The 22520-nt window shown below is 37.6% G+C and overlaps 1 protein-coding gene across 4 annotated transcripts in view; it reads left to right on the top strand.

The window, feature by feature from the left end:
- ZEB2 (zinc finger E-box binding homeobox 2) overlaps positions 1-22520 on the top strand; it is a 136212-nt gene that overhangs the window by 108565 nt on the left and 5127 nt on the right. For all 4 annotated transcript variants that reach the window (XM_005890702.2, XM_070389993.1, XM_070389986.1 and 1 more), the window contains exons 5-10: positions 7693-7881; positions 8576-8790; positions 11389-11497; positions 12436-14405; positions 16004-16184; positions 22183-22520. The exon at positions 22183-22520 is cut by the window's right edge and continues 5127 nt beyond it. In XM_005890702.2, the coding sequence (XP_005890764.1) occupies positions 7693-7881; positions 8576-8790; positions 11389-11497; positions 12436-14405; positions 16004-16184; positions 22183-22520 (3002 nt within the window). The remainder of the gene's footprint in view (positions 1-7692; positions 7882-8575; positions 8791-11388; positions 11498-12435; positions 14406-16003; positions 16185-22182) is intronic.

Raw genomic sequence — 22520 nt, 5'->3', positions numbered from 1 at the left:
AATGGGAACCCATTCCAGTATTCTTGCCTGGAGGATCCCAGGGACGGGGAAGCCTGGTGGGCTGCCGTCTATGGGGTCTCACAGAGTCGGACACGACTGAACTGACTTAGCAGCAGCAGCAGCAGCAATCTTTCAATTATTGAGTATTAGTTGTGTGTCTGGCACTGTCCTAGGCACTGGAATGCATGCATGCGTGCTCAGTTGTGTCTGAGCCCCTCTGTCCATAAAAATTTTCCAAGCAAGAATACTGGGGCAGGTTGCCATTTCCTATTCCAGGGGATCTTCCTGACCCAACATTCTCTTGCACCTCCTGCACTGGCAGGCAGATTCTTTACCACTGCACCGCCTGGGAAGCCCAGGCATTGGGATACAAAGGTGAATAAGACCCTCTGTGCCTCTGTTAGCTCGTGGGCATGTAAAGGAAGGATTATCATGTATGGGAAAAATTCAACAATTGAGACATGCACATGATATTCTGTAGAATGAGGGCATGAGCTCAGATTGAGATTGGCAGAAAGGCTCCTTGACATAGAATTAATTCTGTGTTGTTTCCCAAACCACATTACTGAATGCCTTACTTAGCCAGGGGAGGCAGAGAACTGAATTCCTAGAGTAACAATTCTTAAACTAGGCGTATATCAGAATCCCCAGAAGGGCTTATTAAAACACAGATGGCTGATTCGCATCTGTCTGGGGGTGGACCCCAAGAATTTGCATTTTGAACAAGTTCCCAAGTGATACTGATGCTGCTGACCTGGGGACCACATTTTGAAACCACTGTCCTGGAACATCCTTAAGTGTCTCTACTGAAAGCATATGGAAGAGCACTGACCTACTGGGCAAAAACACCATCCTTCATAAACCTGTCTAAAATGTAATAAAATAGTTTGAGTCTTTTTGGTAATAAACCAATTCTAAAATTTTAGATTTCACAGGTATATGAAAGGTAAACACATATTATCTAACTTGGGGATTTTTGTTTTAAAGGAGTGGTCTTCATACAAATACATAGCCACCAAAACTATTGAAGGGTTTGTAGTCTCTAAATCTGGATATTCATGATCCCCTAAGTAAAAAAAAAAAAAAAAAAATAACACCTCACTTTAAAATGAGACACTGTCCCCAATTGGGCTGCTTCCTGCTGTTGGGGGAGGTATTTGATTCTGTAGAATACTACAGAGTCCCATCCCCTTGGAACTTTCTCTCCTGAAGCTCTTATACATGGGGAACACTCATTGGCATCTGAACGTGTGTTCGCAGGAGAAAGCCATGTCAGAGCAGGCATGGAGAGACCGGTCCAGACATTGTACTAATTCACAAGAAGAGAAGAAAGCTTTGTCACTTTTGACAAGACTTTTCTGGCTTTACACACACCTCTGTAACACCTGGAGGTTCTGTTGGGAAGGCCATGTGGCTATATAATAACATTATCTTCCTCAAAGTTGCTTGTAGATATTTGGTGCCAGTGTGCATTCTGGAAGCCTTCTGCAGAAAGTCATGCATCCATTTTTAATGATAAAATATGTATCCTACATTAATTAGTCAACAAAGTAGCCATGAGAATTTATATTCAACAAATGAGAATATGGGCTTTCTTTAAACTAAAAAATTCAATACAAATGACTAAATCAAAATAATTTTCTGTGTTTTCCTACCATTTAAAATGTTGTTTAAAGAGAGCTTATATTTCAAAAAGATGACAGATAGAGTTATCTAGATTCAGGTCCCTTTGCCTTGACATTTGAAGTGAGTAAAAGCAGATATTATAAATATGTAATTTCTGTTTTATACTAAGGAAGTGTATATGTTTGTATTTGTTTTCCTCCAATACACATTTATGTATTTATGTCTGTGTATTGCAGAATCACACTCACTTTATGTACTTGTCTCTAAATAGGAGAATCACAGAGTAGAAAAGCAGTTCTCGGTCACTGTGTTCTATCCCTATGCACACGCTCTGGTATTAGTAGGCACTCAAAAACAGTTACTAAACAAAGGGATGGATGAATGATTCTACTTAGTTTTTTAATAGGTACTTGCTTCAGCTCTTCTAGACCCTCCAAAGTATTTTCTTTTCTAAAAGAATTATTCATTCATTTTGATAGTTATTAAAATGGCTTAGCATAATAGTCAAATATATTTCTTCAATTTCTTAATGAATGTGAAATCATGCTGGGTTATAGACCAGTGTTAATAGAGCACCTGTCTTCCTTCATGAACACATGCTTGTAACAAAGAAAGAAAATACATGGTGAAAGAATAAAAGTAATCAAAAAAAGGAGATGGAACAAGTATCAAGGTCTCATTATAAGTTAACTACTTGTAAACATATTAAGAATCTTAGGAGTTCTCTGGTGCTCCAGTGGTTAAAACTGTGCTTCCAATGCAGGGGGCACAGGTTCAATCCCTGGTCAGGGAACTAAGATTCCACATGCCATGGGGTATGGCTATAAAAAATAAAATAAGACTAATAAAAATAATTTTAGGAAAAGAAATACTTTAAAAAGAGTATTAAGAGTCTTTAAGAAATATTTATGAGGAGAACATGAGTTGAATGATTTATTAAAGAGACCAATAAATATCTTTTATTTAGAGATTTAATTTCAAGAGGTTAATTGCTTGTTTTTAGACAGTAATTTGAAAAGTCAGTCCATGTTGGTATTTATCATTATCTATTAAAAATATTAATATCTAAGATAGACATAGTGTTTTTATGAAAGTATTATTAACAACATTAGTAAGAGTGAGCAACATATTTACAAGAAATTTGAGCTTTTTTGACTTAAAGGGACTTAGAAAGTTACCCTAACAATATTAAAACACATTTGGCTATGAGGAAACATTTTTAATTAATGAAGTTCTTTTTTTGGACAGAGGAAAGTTTACCAGACCTTAGGGAAGGCTGAGATATTTGCAAGACATCAGGGTAAATTTTAGGACTAAATGCAAAATCTCTGGAGAGGTATAGGAAGAAATTACTTGAGGTTTCTTTTGAATTTTTGCTATGGCTTGATCATAAATACCATGCAAATATCCTTTGTCAGTGTGTTTTGGCAGTTCTTCCAAGGAGATCGAGGAGTGAAGAGGATTATAGAAAAACAGAAAAGAAAATGAGGTTGATTTTAGACTAGAAAAATGCAGTGAGGAATTTTATAACTTTCTAGCAAATTTTCTACCTCATCCCTGATTCTGCTATACAGTATTACAAAATCTTTGTAAAAAACAAAAGTGCAGACTTCCAAATAGAATCAAAACATTTTCTTTCCCTACAGTTTTGAGAGTATCCAAAATTTAATTCCATCATTTATTCTAGAATGGTAACAATCAGGGTGTTTGGGAGTCTAGGAGACGGAAACACAGCATAGCCTAAGGTAGAAGAGGGAATTTTTTTGCTCACTGGGAGGATACAGGTGCCGACTGACCTCAGGAATAAGTGTGGCTAGAAAACTGCTGTCACAGCTTGTCATCTTGTCTCTGCTTTTCTTTAGGTATCTGCTTCATTTTCTCTCTTGATAAATTTTCTTATTTTACATGGGATTTATCAATTCTTTCATTCTACATCATATAGTTGTAGTCACTTGGAAAATATAAATCTGCCTTGGTGCTCTCTTTGGAAACAAGTCCTAAAATCATGGGAAAGGGATTGACTGAAACTCAGTGGGATTCTTGACTACCACTGGACCAATCAATGGTTTGACCTAGAGGATGGAGAGCTAAGATCACTTCACTTCAGGAGCAGATTAATCCACTGGATCTAGGGGAGCAGGATCATGCAACAATATGGCAGCTGCCTTGAGTACCATAAATCTTAGCAATAGGGACAGTGGGGAACCATCCCAAGCAAAGAATGCTGTGGTACTGAGTGGAGAAACCATATACTAGTAACCATATGTTACTAGCATCCATAGCAAGATTAGGGAAAATCACATTACATCCATGATGGTTATACCTAGTTCATAGAACACTAGACTCTAACCCACTTAAGTGACTCTAAATATTGAGATATATAACTAATAGCATATCTATACCACGTGAAGAAAAATCCTAATAGAGCAGATAGATTTAAATGATTGGCTTTCTTCACGAAACCCTTTTGAATACTCCCCTGAGTCCTATTAAATTCTTGCAAGTACTTATGATCACAACTACACAGTTTATCACATAATTGTTCTACAATTACTTGAATAGTAGGTCTAAGTTCCTACACCTAACTTTTTTTAGAAGACTTCTGCACCAAGACTAACATTAAGGACATTATTTATTCCAGATTCATTCCATAAATGATTCTTGAGTGTCTACTAATTTCTAGGCAATATATTTGATGCTCAGGCTACAAAGATGATCAAAGATGATCCTTAACAAGAGCACATGATTTGATATCTTTTGTCCCCAACACACTTGACATAGAAATCTAGTATGGCCAGATTTGATTTACCGAATGAATTGCCTCTCCAAATACCAGTAGTGTGTCTAGATGCAGTTTAGTTTGCCTATCCAGAAAAATCAGAATTTTCCTCCCCTTTAAGCCGAAAGGCTATTAATGCAAATCAAATTGAATTTGCATTTGATTACATTTCTGATGGAAACATTCATATGCAAATAAAAATTCATGCAAAGATAGCCAGATAATTCAAATACTTGCTGAAATATCAGGATAAAATTAGGATGATATTAAATGTATATCTATCCATGTTTACTAGGTTACAATAAGAATCTTCAAGTGGGACAATGTTCTTGAAAAATTAAATCGTTTCTTAAGCATTTGACAATGTTTAACTAGATCTGAATTTAGAAAATCACTACCCCCTTACTTTCTACTGCCATGGTGCTAATAAAGAAGTCAATCCCTGATCAGATCAGTTAAGTTGTTCAAAAAAGGTTCATTTTGGATCCACACATTTTGTCCCCTTTATCTTTTCTTGCACTTAAAAAACAAAAGGCGACTTTTGATAAATCTGAAGTTATTTGGATGATCTAAAACAATGAATAAATAGTTTGTGCAAGCTGGCATTTCCTTCATACCTCCCTAGTGACTTAACGGTGCAAGTTCAATGACACCATCACAGTCACCACCAAGTATTCTTTGGAAAACATCCATGGCAGCATGAATAGATCAGAGGGAAGGTGATCTTAATCAATGTCCATTCTACTTAGAAAAGATGTTAAGACTGAAGATACTAAGAGAAGATTTAAGCAAAATTTCAAGATACAAAATCTTAAATCTACTTTTACACTTTCCAAACCTCTATTTGAAGGAAATACAGGTCCTGGAATTAGACCATTGCTCTTGTTAAAATTAACAGAAGTTAGAGAGGCAAAAGAGAAACATTTGAGATCACAGTATTCAGATTGTTAGCACTTAGTTTAATAGTCTACAAATGTAATGCCCCAGGTTTCCTTTTGTTTGATCCGATGTATTCATTCATAGTTTCAAACCTTTTAAAATGCCTGTGCTTCCTGCGGTGCTGATATCACTTAACCATCTATCGATGTGAAAAGCCTAAACCTAAGGGGGTGGGGTCTTCACCGGTCCCTCGTTGGCACATCCAAGCTTTCCCCAAATCTAATGCAACCACTTCTTATAATCTCCCTCACCATTTTTTTTAACCTTTATCTTTTGCCCAATCAATGGTAAGAGACTCCTAGCTGGTTTCCCAGGGTCTACTTTCCTCTTCCTGCAGTCCGTATCATACTGTAACCAGGGTTGTCATTTGAAAATGCAGATAACCGATTATTTCACCCCACCATCTTTCCTGCTTGATATCTTTCAGTGGCTTCCTGCTTTTCTTAGAAGAAAATCCAGATCCTTAGCAGGACTAGCGCACACTGCAGGCTTTGGTCTCTACCTTCCTCTTTACACTTACATCAAGCTCCCTCTTTCTCTCCATACTCTAGCAAAGTCCTTTGAGATTCTGAAATGCCCCATGTTCTTTCCAGTCACCACTGTTCTACCCTGGCTTCTAAAGTTAGTTAACTTCATGCTTCATGATCAGTTAAGGCTTTCCTGATCTTCCAGACTCCATCAGGTCCCTGTCAAGCCCCCTGTTACTTCTGTAATACCACCGTGTAACTTTCTTTCATAACACTTATTTGAGTTTGTAATATTATATCTATTTTTGAGACAATTTTGCTTATCAAAACAAAACATGATGCCTATCACATACCAGGCATTCAGTAAATACTTATTGATTAATGGAAGGTTCCACTTTCTAGTCTTCTCATAAACATTCATAACAGTAAAAGCCAAAAATAAAAATTGACTGGCTTGCTTGAATATCACCTTGCCACAAATTGCCGGGGAGAATTAGGATGACAAATATCAATACTATAGTATCTTTTATGACAGAGAAGGTGAGATGAAGAATGTAGTGAGATCAAGGTTTACTGTCCTCAAAAACTATGAAAGTATGGTCCACCATGGATTGTACCAGCAAAGGATTATTCTTCACTTACTTCTGGTAGCCACAATGTGGCACCCACTTTCCCAACACTGACTTATGCATAAAAGTTTTTACTTAGGATATTTAAGCCACAACTTATTTTAAAAACATAGCTGCTGCTGCTGCTGCTGCTGCTGCTGCTGCTAAGTCACTTCAGTCGTGTCTGACTCTGTGCGACCCCATAGACACCAGCCCACCAGGATCCCCCGTCCCTGGGATTCTCCAGGCAAGAACACTGGAGTGTGTTGCCATTTCCTTCTCCAATGCATGAAAGTGAAAGGTGGAAGTGAAGTTGCTCAGTCGTGTCCGACTCTCAGCGACCCCATGGACTGCAGCCCACCAGGCTCCTCCCTCCATGGGATTTTCCAGGCAAGAACACTGGAGTGGGGTGCCATTGCCTTCTCCAAAAACATAGCTAGTAGTTTCTAATATACAGTCTTGGGACACAAATTGCTAACATTGGTTTACACCTGTTATTCATGTCATGGGAACAGAGTCATAAAAGTCATATCAAAATCACATTGCAGGATAGCCAATTTCTTAACTCGATCTGTTACTTTTTATTTCTATCAGTGTGAGCTTAATTTTATTTTCAGCAGCTTTAAAATATTGAGCTAAACATTGAAATTTTAAGAAAAGATAAACTCCAACATTCCTTGAATTTTTTTTAACAAAATCTCATTATTATCTCTCCAGGAATATCCATCCTTCTGCATCTCTCTTGAATTGTGTAGTCCTGGTAGTCTGTGATGTTCAGAGAGTGGAGGGTTAAAAGCTTACCTTTAACAACAGAATGAATATATAGTTAGGAATGTTAAGTTTAGTGGACTATAAAAAATTAAATACACCTTTCTTTAAAAAAAGAAAGTTTTATATAGATTATTAAAGTAGCTTTGAGCTCATATTATCTCCCATGTTTATGGATCTTAGAATATAGTTCTTTTTTTTCATTTTCCCTGAAAAGCATTTTAAAATTTCTTTCATTCTTTGCAAACCACACAGACTAGTCTTCCAGAAAGAGGAAAATAAAATATGCCTATTTAACTTAGAGCAAAGTATCCTCTTTTTTTTTACATATATTATGAGAATAACCATTCGATCAATAAGTGGTCATCAGCAACACTCCCTACAAATAAACTAGGTATTTGTAGTCTTTTTTGCAAGTCCATGTGTCTTACGGTGATGCAGGCAGACGGAGGCTCCTGGGAAGAAGGCCCTGAAAAGACATTTCTTTTCCTTTTTACCATTTCAGTTAAGAATGCAAATTGCACATCAGACTTTGAGGAATACTTTGCCAAAAGAAAACTGGAGGAACGCGATGGTCATGCAGTCAGCATCGAAGAGTACCTTCAGCGCAGTGACACAGCCATCATTTACCCAGAAGCCCCCGAGGAGCTGTCTCGCCTTGGCACGCCAGAGGCCAATGGGCAGGAAGAAAATGGTGAGGCTGTAATTCATTTTTAGCCACGACGCTGACCTCTGCAGCTGTTACAATTACAAATGCACTACATGCCTGGGTGTTTACCTTAAAATTTGAAGAACAGCTGCAGAGGCATGGAATTTCATGAGCAAAGATTAGAACTGTAATTTTAGGGTATTGTGAAATTTTTTTGTCAGCAAATTTGTGTCATCTGTACATCCAATAAAGAACAAGAACAATTAGAGCCTATTTCTAAGAGATAAAAATATCTACATGGATTCCTATCTTTCCGAAATATTTCACTTTTGAGGGGAAAAAAAAAGTTTAGAGATTCTGACCCTCACCTTTTGTTCTTCTTTACGGGTACCCAAAAAGCTCCTTCACCCCATGAATCCCTGAGTCATCTGTGACTAAAGGTTTCCTACGAACTGTCAGTCACCTAAAGAGAATTTCCTCATTTATCAGCTGTTTAAATTTCCCCCCCAAATGCTCCAGTAATTAATTAATTTTCCAGCGCAGTGTGAGCTGATGCCGACAAGTCTGTCCTGGGTGTGCAAGGGGACTGGCGTGCACGGAGGCCGCGTGCGCCGATGGCACCCTCGTGGAGCAGATTGCAGTGATTCCTGTCATACCATCCCGGGCAGTCAGCCCATTAGCTGCCATTGATTTACTGACCTTTTGGCCTGCTTCTCTCCCTCTCGTCTCTCGGCTACAGACCTGCCACCTGGAACTCCAGATGCTTTTGCCCAACTGCTGACCTGCCCCTACTGCGACCGGGGCTACAAGCGCTTGACATCACTGAAGGAGCACATCAAGTACCGCCACGAGAAGAATGAAGAGAACTTTTCCTGCCCTCTGTGTAGCTACACGTTTGCCTACCGCACCCAGCTCGAGCGGCATATGGTGACGCACAAGCCAGGGACAGATCAGGTGGGGGGTTGGTTTTAAGTGATTTCTTTCTATAATAACCCCTTAGAGAAACGATATTGCTTTGATTGGCAATCATTATTAATTTTTCATGGCATTTTGAAGATGCAGATCTTTTAATGGTAATAGCTTTAATTGAGGTCTAAATGATTTTTTGATGGTCTCTTCTAATATGATTTAATAGTCTTATGTTCACGATCGAATGAGTGTGTTAATTTCTAATTTAGAAATTTTATTTGCACTTTAACTTGACTTTAGTTTCATTTTTATGTTCCACAAAAAAGTGAATGAAATTGTAGCATTTTAATTATACATTATTAAACATCTCAGCAATTTTAATTCCATTTTTCACCTAGTTTTACTTAGGTTTTTTTTTTTTTTCATGTAAAATCTAAGTCATAGTAAAAGAAGTGTGTATTCTTTCCATTGGTCACTTAACATCTTCAATTAGGCTATTTTTTACAAGCTGCTACTAGTTTATGAAATCTAATTGAGTGTTTTAAGGAAAATCAAAAAGCACATAATACATGTGGATGCTTATATAAACTGTATTAATACTCAAATGTGTATATGTAATAAAAACGATCCTTTCTTGATATTCATATTTGTTGCTAAATATTAAAATTACTCTGCCTTTTGGATTACTTGTGTTCAAAATAAAGATTCTATCTTCAACAGTATAGCTTCTTAAATCCTTAAAATGATTGAATAGGTTTGATTCACAGTGTCCCTTAAATGTTTTAGCAAAACTGGTTTTTATGTCCTCTCGGGAGAGTTCACTGCAGATTGATATTATGAGGTGTTCGGATGGTAACAAAATTGATGTGTGTTAAGTCTCAATATCTGGCCCTACAGTTCTGGAATCACCCTATATAAACCTTGACACCATATCTGTTTTTAAAATTATTGAACAAGATATTCTCTAAAATTCTTATGGGCTTTATTTTCTTTGAATAAGGAAAATGAGAATAAGGAAACACAGTCAAGCAATGGCAATGATACTGGATTATGGAATTTCATTATTTTAAGAAAATAGCTCATGTAAATCATTTCATTTATATCTCATTGAACTTGTCACCTGCATGTTTTTCCAAGTTCAAGTTGTAAAAACCGCGCTTATATAGTTACACTTATGTAACAGTTTCTCTCCCCTTGCTTATATGAACAAAAACTCCAGGGAAAAAAAAAAGGTGCCTAGATATTTATCTAGCATAACTGCTTTAAATTTCACATGCAGAAGTGTGATTGTGCTGGCGCATTATGAATGGTAGCTTTGGTGTTGAAAAGTCCCCTCATTTGCTCATGGCATTTACAATTAGTAAATTAAAATGATTGTATCATATTAACAGTGGCACAACTAAAGTTTATAGTAGTCCTCTGAGGGCTGTGGGGGGAGACAAAGCAGCTGTTGCTGTTTGTTTATGCAACTCAGCAACATATGAGCGCTGGTCCCTCAATGGCGCTCGGCGGGCTGGGCTCCGCTTGATCTTTGAAGGTTGCTGCTGTTTGAACAAACCTCCCTGTGTCCCATGTAACACCATCTGTCTCACTAGGAATGTGGGAAGATTCAGCACACCCTAGCAGTTGTCATACCGTTTCTGTACTGTCTTTTTTGCAAAAGGCTTTTGTGTCATTGCTGCTTGAAAAAGGCTGGCCTCCTACCTTGAACATCCAGAGTGGATGACTGTATTTCTTTCTTTCTTTCTTTTTTTTTTCAGAATTCTAAGTCACAGTGCTTTTTTTCCCTTGTTCAAAAAGGTCAGCTGTGTTTGATTATATCTTTGCTGCTTTTAACTTGTCTTTTCAGCAAACTTTTTTTCTTTTTCGTCCCTACTCCCTAGCACACTACTCAAAAGGAAAATGACAGGTCGTTGAAGTCTTTCCTACTGGCCTGTGATAAAACTGCTCAAGCAGTTCTAGCCCAAGATGTTGTCTCTTACATTTGATAATGAATCAAATCTTACATGCAACATCTCAGGAAAAACAGGGTTTATATTTGCTACTAGCACTGTGAATGAGGTATTTAAACGTGCTTATCATGTAATAAAATATTTATAATTGAGGATTTTTTAATTTATGTGAGGTTTTTTTCTTTCTTCTTTAAAATTAGTATTGCTTCAGTATAAGATATGCTTTTACCTCAATACAGAAAAGAGAAAATGAGTTGTGTGTGTGGGGAGTTCTTCGGGGAGACTAGAATTTTGAGTATAATATTTATTTTTTTCCTTGACAAAATCATTGCGTTCCAACAGGGAATCTTCAGATTTTAGAATCTGCAGTAAACACAGAGAGCCACAAACATCTTTGCAATTATGCTTTCTCATCTCCAACGGCTCAAAGAAACATTTTGGAAAAGAGACTACAGAGATAATTCTAAAGCAAGTGTTGGATGCGCATGTGAAAGCACTTTTTTTTTTATTTGTTCCAATTTTATTGCCAACATTATCACTTTTATTGCAACTCTGAAAGACTGGGCAAATAAATAAACATGCACTCAAACCTTTTGGCCTGTCTGAAAATAGAAGCCTTTTAAAAATATTTGTAACGAATTTCCTTTGTTCCTCCTGCACAAAACTGATGTCAGTCTTTCTCCTTTTATAGCACCAAATGCTGACCCAAGGAGCAGGTAATCGCAAGTTCAAATGCACAGAGTGTGGCAAGGCCTTCAAATATAAACACCATCTGAAGGAACACCTGCGAATCCACAGTGGTGAGTGGCTGAGGCGCTGGTGCTTGTTTTTGCGTTCTGTTTCATTAGGAACGTTTCTAAAGATCGCATAAAATGTACACAACCCTGTTTGTAGTCTTTTAGAACTGCACATTCACGTCGTAAGCTTCGTGTGCCCGCTTGGCCTCATGAGCCTTACGGTACCGCCAGTAGCACTACTAATAAGAGGAGGAGTGCTTATACTTCTGGAAAACTGCACGTGTTTTGCCTTCTTGTGAAATCTAAAGGCTCCTTTTTGTCCTTTAAAATGTTTTTGACCTGAAGAAACTCAGCTGGCAAATTCTGAAGGATATTCATTTTTTGATACCTAAACTTGAAAGAAGAATGTGGAAGAATTTTGGATAAGAGCTTTTGTATGATAAGTGTTCCTTGATTCCTGATAGCTATATTATTTTTTTTTGAAAGCTGTATTTTTAGAACAACATCTTACCACTGAGATTTCTTCTTTATAACTATTTTGATAGCTCTGCCAAGCATTTTATTACCAAATTGGATGCTAGTCAAAGGACTAGTTGGATTGGTAGAATCAATGGAATCTTCACAGAGTTGATTAAAGCCATGGCTACACTTTCCTTTAAATACTGTGACATCTTTATTGTGCTATTGACCACACATTAATCTAACACTCTGTTTAAATAGGAGGCTGCCGATGGCAAGACAAGATTTTGGATCTTGGCTGAAAAAGGCACAGATAGCCCTCACCTTCCACTGCTAACATCTTGAATTATGTCCTCCCAGGGTAGATAAAGCCCAGAAACAGTTATAGCCACATAATTCTAATCTAAGCGCCTAGAATGTAGAGGTGCCCCATTGTGTTCCTTTCCTTTGATTGCACAGATTCTTGCCTGGGTAGACGATTGCAATTGTTGCCCCATCAAAAAGAAAAAAAAAAATAACATTAATTTTAATTGTCATTTTAGGTGAAAAACCGTACGAGTGCCCCAACTGCAAGAAACGTTTCTCCCATTCTGGTTCCTACAGTTCACACATCAGCAGCAAGAAATGTATTGGCTTAATCTCTGTAAATGGCCGAATGAGAAACAATATCAAGACAGGTTCTTCTCCTAATTCTGTTTCTTCTTCTCCTACTAATTCAGCCATTACCCAGTTAAGAAACAAATTGGAGAATGGAAAACCACTTAGTATGTCTGAACAGACAGGCTTACTTAAAATTAAAACAGAACCACTAGACTTCAATGACTATAAAGTTCTTATGGCCACACATGGGTTTAGTGGAACTAGTCCTTTTATGAATGGTGCACTTGGAGCCACCAGCCCTTTAGGAGTTCATCCGTCTGCTCAGAGTCCAATGCAGCACTTAGGTGTAGGGATGGAAGCCCCTTTACTTGGATTTCCCACGATGAATAGTAATTTAAGCGAGGTACAAAAGGTTCTACAGATTGTGGACAACACAGTTTCCAGACAAAAAATGGACTGCAAGGCTGAAGAAATTTCCAAGTTGAAAGGTTATCACATGAAGGATCCATGCTCTCAACCTGAGGAACAAGGAGTTACTTCTCCTAATATTCCACCCGTAGGTCTTCCAGTAGTGAGTCATAATGGTGCCACTAAAAGTATTATTGACTACACGTTAGAAAAAGTCAATGAAGCCAAAGCTTGCCTCCAGAGCTTGACTACTGACTCAAGGAGACAGATCAGTAATATAAAGAAAGAGAAGCTACGTACTTTAATAGATTTGGTCACCGATGACAAAATGATTGAGAACCACAACATATCCACTCCATTCTCCTGCCAGTTCTGTAAAGAAAGTTTTCCTGGCCCCATTCCTTTGCATCAGCATGAACGTTACCTTTGTAAGATGAATGAAGAGATCAAGGCAGTCCTGCAACCCCATGAAAACATAGTCCCCAACAAAGCTGGAGTTTTTGTTGATAATAAAGCCCTCCTCTTGTCATCTGTACTTTCTGAGAAAGGAATGACAAGCCCCATCAACCCATACAAGGACCACATGTCTGTACTTAAAGCATATTATGCTATGAACATGGAGCCCAACTCTGATGAACTGCTGAAAATTTCCATTGCTGTGGGCCTTCCTCAGGAATTTGTGAAGGAATGGTTTGAGCAACGAAAAGTCTACCAGTACTCAAATTCCAGGTCACCATCACTGGAAAGGAGCTCCAAGCCATTAGCTCCCAACAGTAACCCTCCCACAAAAGACTCTTTATTACCCAGGTCTCCCGTAAAACCCATGGACTCCATAACGTCACCATCTATAGCAGAACTCCACAACAGTGTTACGAATTGTGACCCTCCTCTCAGGCTAACAAAACCTTCCCATTTTACCAATATTAAACCAGTTGAAAAATTGGACCACTCAAGGAGTAATACTCCTTCTCCCTTAAATCTTTCCTCCACATCTTCTAAAAACTCCCACAGTAGTTCTTACACTCCAAACAGCTTCTCATCTGAGGAGCTCCAGGCTGAGCCTTTGGACCTGTCATTACCAAAACAAATGAAAGAACCCAAAAGTATTATAGCCACAAAGAACAAAACGAAAGTTGGCAGCATAAATTTAGACCACAACAGTGTTTCTTCGTCATCTGAAAACTCAGATGAGCCTCTGAACTTGACTTTTATCAAGAAGGAGTTTTCAAATTCAAATAATCTGGACAGCAAAAGTGCTAACCCAGTGTTCGGCATGAACCCCTTTAGTGCCAAACCTCTCTACACAGCTCTTCCTCCACAAAGCGCGTTCCCCCCGGCCACTTTCATGCCACCAGTCCAGACGAGTATCCCTGGACTGCGACCATACCCAGGACTGGATCAGATGAGCTTCCTACCACACATGGCCTATACTTACCCAACTGGAGCAGCTACTTTTGCTGACATGCAGCAAAGGAGAAAGTACCAGCGGAAACCAGGATTTCAGGTAATGAGACTTTTTTTTAATCGGAAGAGAGGAGGTGAAAATTATATCACTTATGTGTATGTAGGAAAAAATCTTAGTGGAAAAAAAATCTAATGCTGTGTTCTCAGCAGAAATAGAACAGTGGGTTTGAAGTTGAAGTTAAAACTGAGTGGGCTAGACAAATAAATGGAAAAACAGTGGGACCCTTTGCTATCAAGCAATTGTGCCTTAAGAAAAGATAAAGAACTTAATATTTATCATTAAGGTTTATTTAGATCGATCCATCTGCTTTCAGAATTATATGCTGATATGAGTATTTGGGGGGTTTCCCTGATAGCTCAGATGGTAAAGAATCTGCCTGCAGTGCAGGAGACCTCAGTTCAATCCCTGGGTTGGGAAGATCCCCTGGAGAAGGGAAAGGCAACCCACCCCAGTATCCTGGGCTGGAGAATTCCATGGACTGTACAGATCATGGGGTCGCAAAGAGTCAGACATGACTGAGTGACTTTCACTTCACTTCATGAGTATTTTCTAGGACTTACATAGAAGCTAAATGTTAACATTTTTGACAGTCACATACTTTTAGAGATGCTCACAATTTGCAATAATACATATGTAAATTTGATGTGCACTTGGTTTCATAGAGAACACTTTATTTGGAAGAGTATTTTAAAAAATATTTTGTACATTCCACATGACTTCCTTTGTAGTTTTCAAGCTAGTGAATAATTTATGGTTTTTAAAATATAAAAGCAGGTATGTTTTAGCATCATGGAGTAAAATCCCTGTTTACAAAATAGGAGCATAAGTAGCAGTGCACCTCTGTAACAGCTGTTCCAGTATTCCAATTTACAGTACATCTGCCCTCTTTGTAAATGTATTTAAGCCTTTTTAATCTTCTCTAATATTAATTAGTGCAAACGTAGTCTAGGAAAAGTGAACTGTGGGCTAGCAAATGGAAATGTATGTTATCATGCAAGTTTGCACTCCTTTGGATCAAGACAAAATAAATATCAAGAAATTTAATAATTTACTGATCCACATTCATTATTGCTCAATGCTGAAGGCTGTTTTAACATAGATAGAACATTGATAAAAAGTGTTATTAATATTCCCTATTTCAAATTAGAAAATTAAATATAAAAATATAGCTCGAGGCCTTTAGTTGGTAGACATACATTTAAATAGATTGCATAATAATAACATTTTGTACCTAAATATAAAATTCAATTAAAATGGGGTTTCTGCAGCTACAGATCATTTCTAAAGTTAAGCACACTGGAAAATACACAAATTCTGATATTTAATTCTCACTCACAGATATTTGCTGATAGAAAAAAAATTAAGGAATATGAGGAAGTTTATGTTTCTCTCACCTTCAGAGTTGACCATTTTCTATCCTTGAAAAACAACAAGCTCTACCACCTAGGGCAGAGAAGGTTTATATTTTTGTTGAAATGTGAACCGTCATATATTGTTTATGGAAAATAACAGTTTCTAAGAACTAGATGGATTCATAGAGAGCACTTCTGAGATTCTCCAAATGTCAGCCGATGCAAACTTGTTTGTTATAAACACAAAGAGAAGCGACTGTGTTGAACTATGTGATTATGTCACAGGGAGAATTGCTTGATGGAGCACAAGACTACATGTCAGGCCTAGATGACATGACAGACTCCGACTCCTGTCTGTCTCGAAAGAAGATCAAGAAGACAGAGAGTGGCATGTATGCATGTGATTTGTGTGACAAGACATTCCAGAAAAGCAGTTCCCTTCTGCGACATAAATACGAACACACAGGTATGAGTGACTTTGACTAGCTAGTTAGAGCTTCCCGGCGTGCTGTACATTTCATAATATTTAATGAGTGCACTTGTGCAACATAAGATGTAGCATATGCTGATACCTTCAACAAGGAAGAAATAATGCTTTTGCCTAGCTCAGTAGGACTTTTTTGTTGCCTGTTTATTGGATCATTCATGTGTTTATGAGCCTGCTTGTCTTATATTTTTCAAGTTAGTCTGTACACCAAATTCACAAATCCTGTCAAAGATGTATTTAAATGGCCAGGGCAACGAAATGACATGACACAAGCCAGCTACAGAAAATATCTTCAAATTCTTAAGCTGTGATGAACCTATATGTGGAAAAATTGAACAATAAAAAATTCAGTCAATGCTGTATTTGTTTCATCATCGAAACATCAAGTAAGCCATGAGTGGCGGGGGGGCGGGGGTTGGTATTCAGTTTGGTTTTTACAAATTGGCCATATTTTGAATAAACTAAAAATGTTAGGACTGTGAAAGAAAAGACATAAGTGAATAATAGGCCAAATGAGCTACTGAAATTACTGATATTTGGAAGACTAAAATACAACTTTCTAAATGTAGACTATTTCTTTCCAATTCATGCATTCCTTTTCAGGAAGAATTAAACAGGGTTGACAAGATAGCTTGATTTTTCCCTATAAGTAGAGAGAGAATGGCTTAATTTTTCAAAAGAAAGCCAAGGGCCATAAGAAGAAGCAGTATTTGTTCCCCAAATCCAAGATCTGATCTATTATGTGCTGGACCCATACCTGTGTTCCCTCCCTCCTTCCCCCTCCCACCATTAACCAAAAAATAGCTCTGCTTCATCCCTGTTCTTAATCCATCTCCAGCTTTTCTCCACCAGAAATGTGGTATGCTGCACTGGGCCTAGGTGGGAAAAGAAAGAATGCAGGATTGCAACCAAAATACTGATGGCTGGAAATTATAGGAAGGTTCTCATTTTAAACCAAGATGTCTAGTATCAAACATTTTTAAAATATAGAGGAAAAAAATTAACCTAACATAAATGCTTTTTGGGGGAAAGTGATGAAGATGCAAACAAGAACAACAAAGAAAAGGGAATGTGAATACTTCCTGTCACATTTTGACCGTCTACATCCATAGTATCCTTTTTAGCGATTGAAAATGATCCTTGGGAAGCATTTGTACTGTCACCTTGCCTTACTCCTCACTGGGCACGTGGCAGAGGCCGTACAAGTGACCACAGTCACCTGAGGCTGTGGAAAAGTTGGGTGAGTTTTGCAACATTAAACATTGAGGGTATTTGTGAAAAGAACAAAGTTGATAAATAACAGCGCTCTTATTTCAACCAACCCAGTTTTCTTTTTCTTCAATTGTCTGATACTAATTGCCATTATTTTGAAAGTTTTACTACTGATACTTTAAAAGCAACCTAATTTAAATAGCAAATCCCAATAGTTTTTATGCTTATGTGACCTAATTCAATGTTTGAAATGTCAGTTTTCTTACACTTGTCTTTTATGATACATATCAATAGATATTTTCTTTAGTACCAAGTCCTATTTATGTATTATAGATTAAATATATTTTTATACCTAAATTTACTTTAATATCTTAATCAACCTCAAATATATTTTGTATTTCGTTATTCAGCTACAGTAAGCACATCATTGAAGGCATCTTTCCCTCTCTGATTGGTTTTATTATATGAACATATGTAAACTCTATCATTTACTAGAGGGTGAGTGCAAAACTTTTATTTTAGTGAGGGCTGTTATACATATTGACATCCAGCCAATACCTTTATTTCTTACAAATTAGTCCATAAACTCCAAGGTGTATAGATAGTTGAGAGACACCAAAGTTGACAAACACAAATATGCATAATCAATTTGAAAAATATACTATACTAAAAAAATGTTCTGATCCTTTAAGATGTGAGAAAATCAGCTGCCTAGAAACATTGCCTAGCAACAAGATGCTAACCATCCAATGATTTCTCTAAACTTGTGATTAATTATTCTCCTGTTGGCTTCCCAGATTGTCAAGTTTCCACTGTGTAAACTTTTTTGGTCTCTTGACCAAACATCTCGTGACATTTTCTACTGTCAGTGTATTAGGTTCTATCAAAGTGAAGTTCTTCATGAATTTTCTATCACTATGATATATGTGGAAATTTAGCTTACTTTCCTTCCTAACTGGGCCCCACAAGCCTTTTATTTGTTTATATTAAGGACTAGTAATACTTTGAGAATGTGTTAAAAAGAAAATTATAAGGAGAACAATCTTTGGGTTGATTGATTCTAAGGTTGGGAAATGAGATTGAATGGTCATTTGATTATGTGTTGATTATGAATGTGTCATTGATAAACTGTATTTGTTATATCTGTCTACAATTTAACATATAAAATAGTTTAAGAAGGAAATTATGAGCTACTTATTTTCAAGATTCTGTGCTCTTTTACCTCAGCCTGTTTATTTCCTAAGCAGACACCAAAAATAATAATCTTTAATTCTCCTTACCAATGGCTCATTGCTTGCTTGCTTTTCCTGGGAATTGGGACTGGGACAGAGGAAGAAAACCCTACATAAATGTTGATTTCAATAGAATTAATTGTCACAAACAAGGAATGAGAAATAAAAAATCTGAAACTCTTGTTAAGCACTGTAAACAATTCACTTATTAAAAAAAAAAAAGAATTAACTTAAATTCCACTAAAATTTAAATCTGACATCTATTGAGTACTTTCTCTATTGAGAAAGGTAGGTGCTTTTAAACCTACTTTATTTAGAAAAGTAATAAAAAAATGTTCCTACTTTGGAGTGAAGGTAAAGTTTCAAATTACCCAGCCAATTTTGTTTTTCAGTTACATGATAATCTTCTTCATACCACAGACCTTTCATTTATGAATTTCAGTTATTCTGTCAGGTGAATCATGAACCTTGATATTAGAGGGAAAAAAAAAAACTTACCCTGTAAAAGTTTTTACTTACTCAATATCAGTTTGGATGTTTTTTTCTGAATTTTGTTCATGTGGAAACTTAATTCCAGGACATCTTGATTTGAATCAGGTAAACCAATCAAGCAATTTAAAAAGAGATAAATGGCCAAGTCAGTTCCTATTTAAACTGAATGTATTAAATGCTTACCAGTGAAATTTCTGGAGATTAGTAGAATATTTAGTGCAATTCTAAAGCTTCTGCTCTCAAATTCTGTCTTTGGCATGACATAATAGCTGAACAGTTTTTTCTTTTAGGTTGTTGGTTCATAATGTAGAATTAATGTATTTTAATATAAGCATGATATTTATGATCAAAAGGACTCCCTTAAAATCAACCGCCTGTAACTATCGAATATCTATGGGCTACGCCGGTGCCTCAGTGGTAAAGAATTCGCCTGCAATGCAGGAGACACAGGAGACGTGGGTTTGATCCCTGGGTCAGGAAGATCCCCTGGAGGAGGGAATGGCAGACCACTCCAGTATACTAGCTGGGAAAATCCCATGTACAGAGAAGGCTGGCAGGCTACCATCCACAGGGTCGCAAAGAATCAGACACAACCGAAGTGACTAAGAATGAGCACACATCAAATATCTATATCTTAAAGACTTCAGTTCAGTGGGCATCCCCGAGGCATATCTAACAGGCCTTGAACTTGTCCTTGAGAACGCTCATTAAGGACATTGCTCTGTGTTTTGTTCCTTTGGAAAAGAGACAGCCATATCAACTGTGATGTTTGTTCACAATTATTCACACAGCTGATCCATGTAGTGAACTAACCAATCAACATTCCTGGGCCCTTGAACTTCTGAGACATTAAGAGAGGTTGCAGAACAGTTCTGCCCACATGCATGTAGCAACTAAAGAACCAAGAAAGTTTTTAGTTTTATTCTGCAATTTCTCTTCTCTCCATTCAGATTCATTTCTTCCATGTACTTTGCTCCTGATACATGCATCTTGCTTACAACTTGGGAAATTACTGAACCTGTACTAATAAATACAAATAAAAATATCGAACATTCATTGAGTGCTTACTATGTGCAGTCCTTGAACTAAACACTTTACCTACATTGTCTCCTTCACTCTTGGTGCCCAGTCTACAAGTTAGGTCCCCAAATGATTTCCCTATTACCAACAAGGACCCTAATCCTCAGAGGGAGAGGTTAACATGCCTTAGGCTACACAGCAGGTCTTAAAAGATGGATTTGAACCTGGGCAGTCAAACTCTAGAATCCATCTTCCCTATCTAACTCTGCACCACCCTGGCTCTGTGAATGAATTACCACTGTCAGAATCATCTTATCCTAGCTCCTAATAGCATTTTTTTAAAGGTCCAAGTAAAATACACACAAGAGAGATCAAATTCATATATAGCAACTTGAGGTTTTCTGGGAGGCAAAACCTCTGTCTTTTTCCCAAATGCACTTCTGCTTCCTGTTAAATTACCTTCCCACCCGGTGGTCTTGTCAAATGAAAAAGCACACTCTCTTTCCAAACTCTTGGCACTCCATTGACATTCTCTTCTGTGTTATCTACTTTACCTCATTCAATACATCTTTTCCAAAAGTTAAGTTCTTGTGTGGTTTGAATTACACTTTTTTTCTTCAGACTACAAGCGGCCTTGAAACAGATTACTAGAATCTTCTTTATTTCCAATACTTTCTATTTTTTTTCCTCTTACAGGTAAATAACTTCTTCCTACTCTAATATTGTGGTTTACCACATTTTATCACTTAATTTATCCTGGATGTTACAATAAGATAAAGATCATTAATGAACTAACATAGAGCATCCAACAGCATTTTCTAAATAGTAGCATGCCCCAGAGGCATTCAATAACATTATTAAAGATATTTGATTACTAATTGAGATTATATATCACCATATACCTGAATACGTGAAGTGTGTAGAATGGATTCCTAATCTGAATGTCACTTAGCAAATGAAAATGGTATTGAATCTACTCATGCTGGTTTTCGATTTGCTGAAATGCGAATTTGTATTAGGAAATATAAGCACATAACTTCATGTATGTTATGATGATACATACTGCTCTTCATGACACATTTCTGACTTTAATTCTGGAGCATCAGTCTGATAAATTTTTTTTGTCAGTTCTATTTTGGAAATAAACTTTTAAGTATGGCAGCTATGGAAGGTGTTGAAGGCATTCCAATGCTATTTGTGGCCTGGAATCAACCAGATGTGTTTAGGCTTGGCACCAGTTTCAAGTTCCAAACACTGGTTAGACACTGCCTGGAATGCCAAAGGAAATACAGCATTCTCTAGCTGAAGAGTATTTTAACACTCAACAAGTGGCTGACATCTCATGGAAAACTTTAGAGGGAAAACACTGTTTGGGTTAGTTCAGCCTGCATGACATCTATCTTTCTGCTTTGTGTTTTCAAATGATTTCTTCTCTAATTTGTATTCTTAGAAGCATATGGCTGATAAGACATTCTTAACATCATCTTTCCTCTATTCCTGCTCCTGCCTGACTTGGCAGTTTGCTCCTGTTTGAGCTATAAAGCCCATTTCCAAAGCAGTCATTTATGCTGTAACAAGCAGAGGGTGTATATGGCAAAGTCAGCGATGATGCCATCTTGATCATTTTTATACAAGTCCTTGTTTTTAAAAATGTACAGAAAAGAATTACCTGAATACTACGTGCTGATGCACGAGAAATTTCTTGTGCAGTAGAACATTTTTCAGAGTTTTTAATGAGGCAATTAGCAATTAAAAGCTTCCTGAGATTCTTTTGCTTTAGTAGCTTTGGAGTTTTTTCTTGTTTATTAACTGTATTGCACCCAGAAGCATGCATTAGAACGCCAAATTAAGAGATGAAAAACGCATCTGCCTAACCCTCGTTCCATGAGACTGAGGTGTGTTGATCTTCCAGCCGTTCGCAGACTCCCTTCTGCCTCGGTCCGGACACATTTGCAGAATTCTTGGAAAAGAGACTTCCCGCACAGACACTAATCACCCTGTAATCTTGTTCTCTCTCCCAGGAAAAAGACCACATCAGTGTCAGATTTGTAAGAAAGCGTTTAAACACAAGCACCACCTTATCGAGCACTCGAGGCTTCACTCAGGCGAGAAGCCCTATCAGTGTGATAAATGTGGCAAGCGCTTCTCACACTCGGGCTCCTACTCGCAGCACATGAATCACAGGTATTCCTACTGCAAGCGGGAGGCGGAGGAGCGGGAAGCGGCGGAGCGCGAGGCGCGCGAGAAAGGGCACTTGGAACCCACCGAGCTGCTGATGAACCGGGCTTACTTGCAGAGCATCACTCCTCAGGGGTACTCTGACTCGGAGGAGCGGGAGAGTATGCCGAGGGATGGCGAG

Source organism: Bos mutus, chromosome 2, assembly GCF_027580195.1.
Source record: "Bos mutus isolate GX-2022 chromosome 2, NWIPB_WYAK_1.1, whole genome shotgun sequence".
NCBI classification, from domain to species: domain Eukaryota; kingdom Metazoa; phylum Chordata; class Mammalia; order Artiodactyla; family Bovidae; genus Bos; species Bos mutus.
This window is presented reverse-complemented; position numbering and strand designations above follow the sequence as displayed.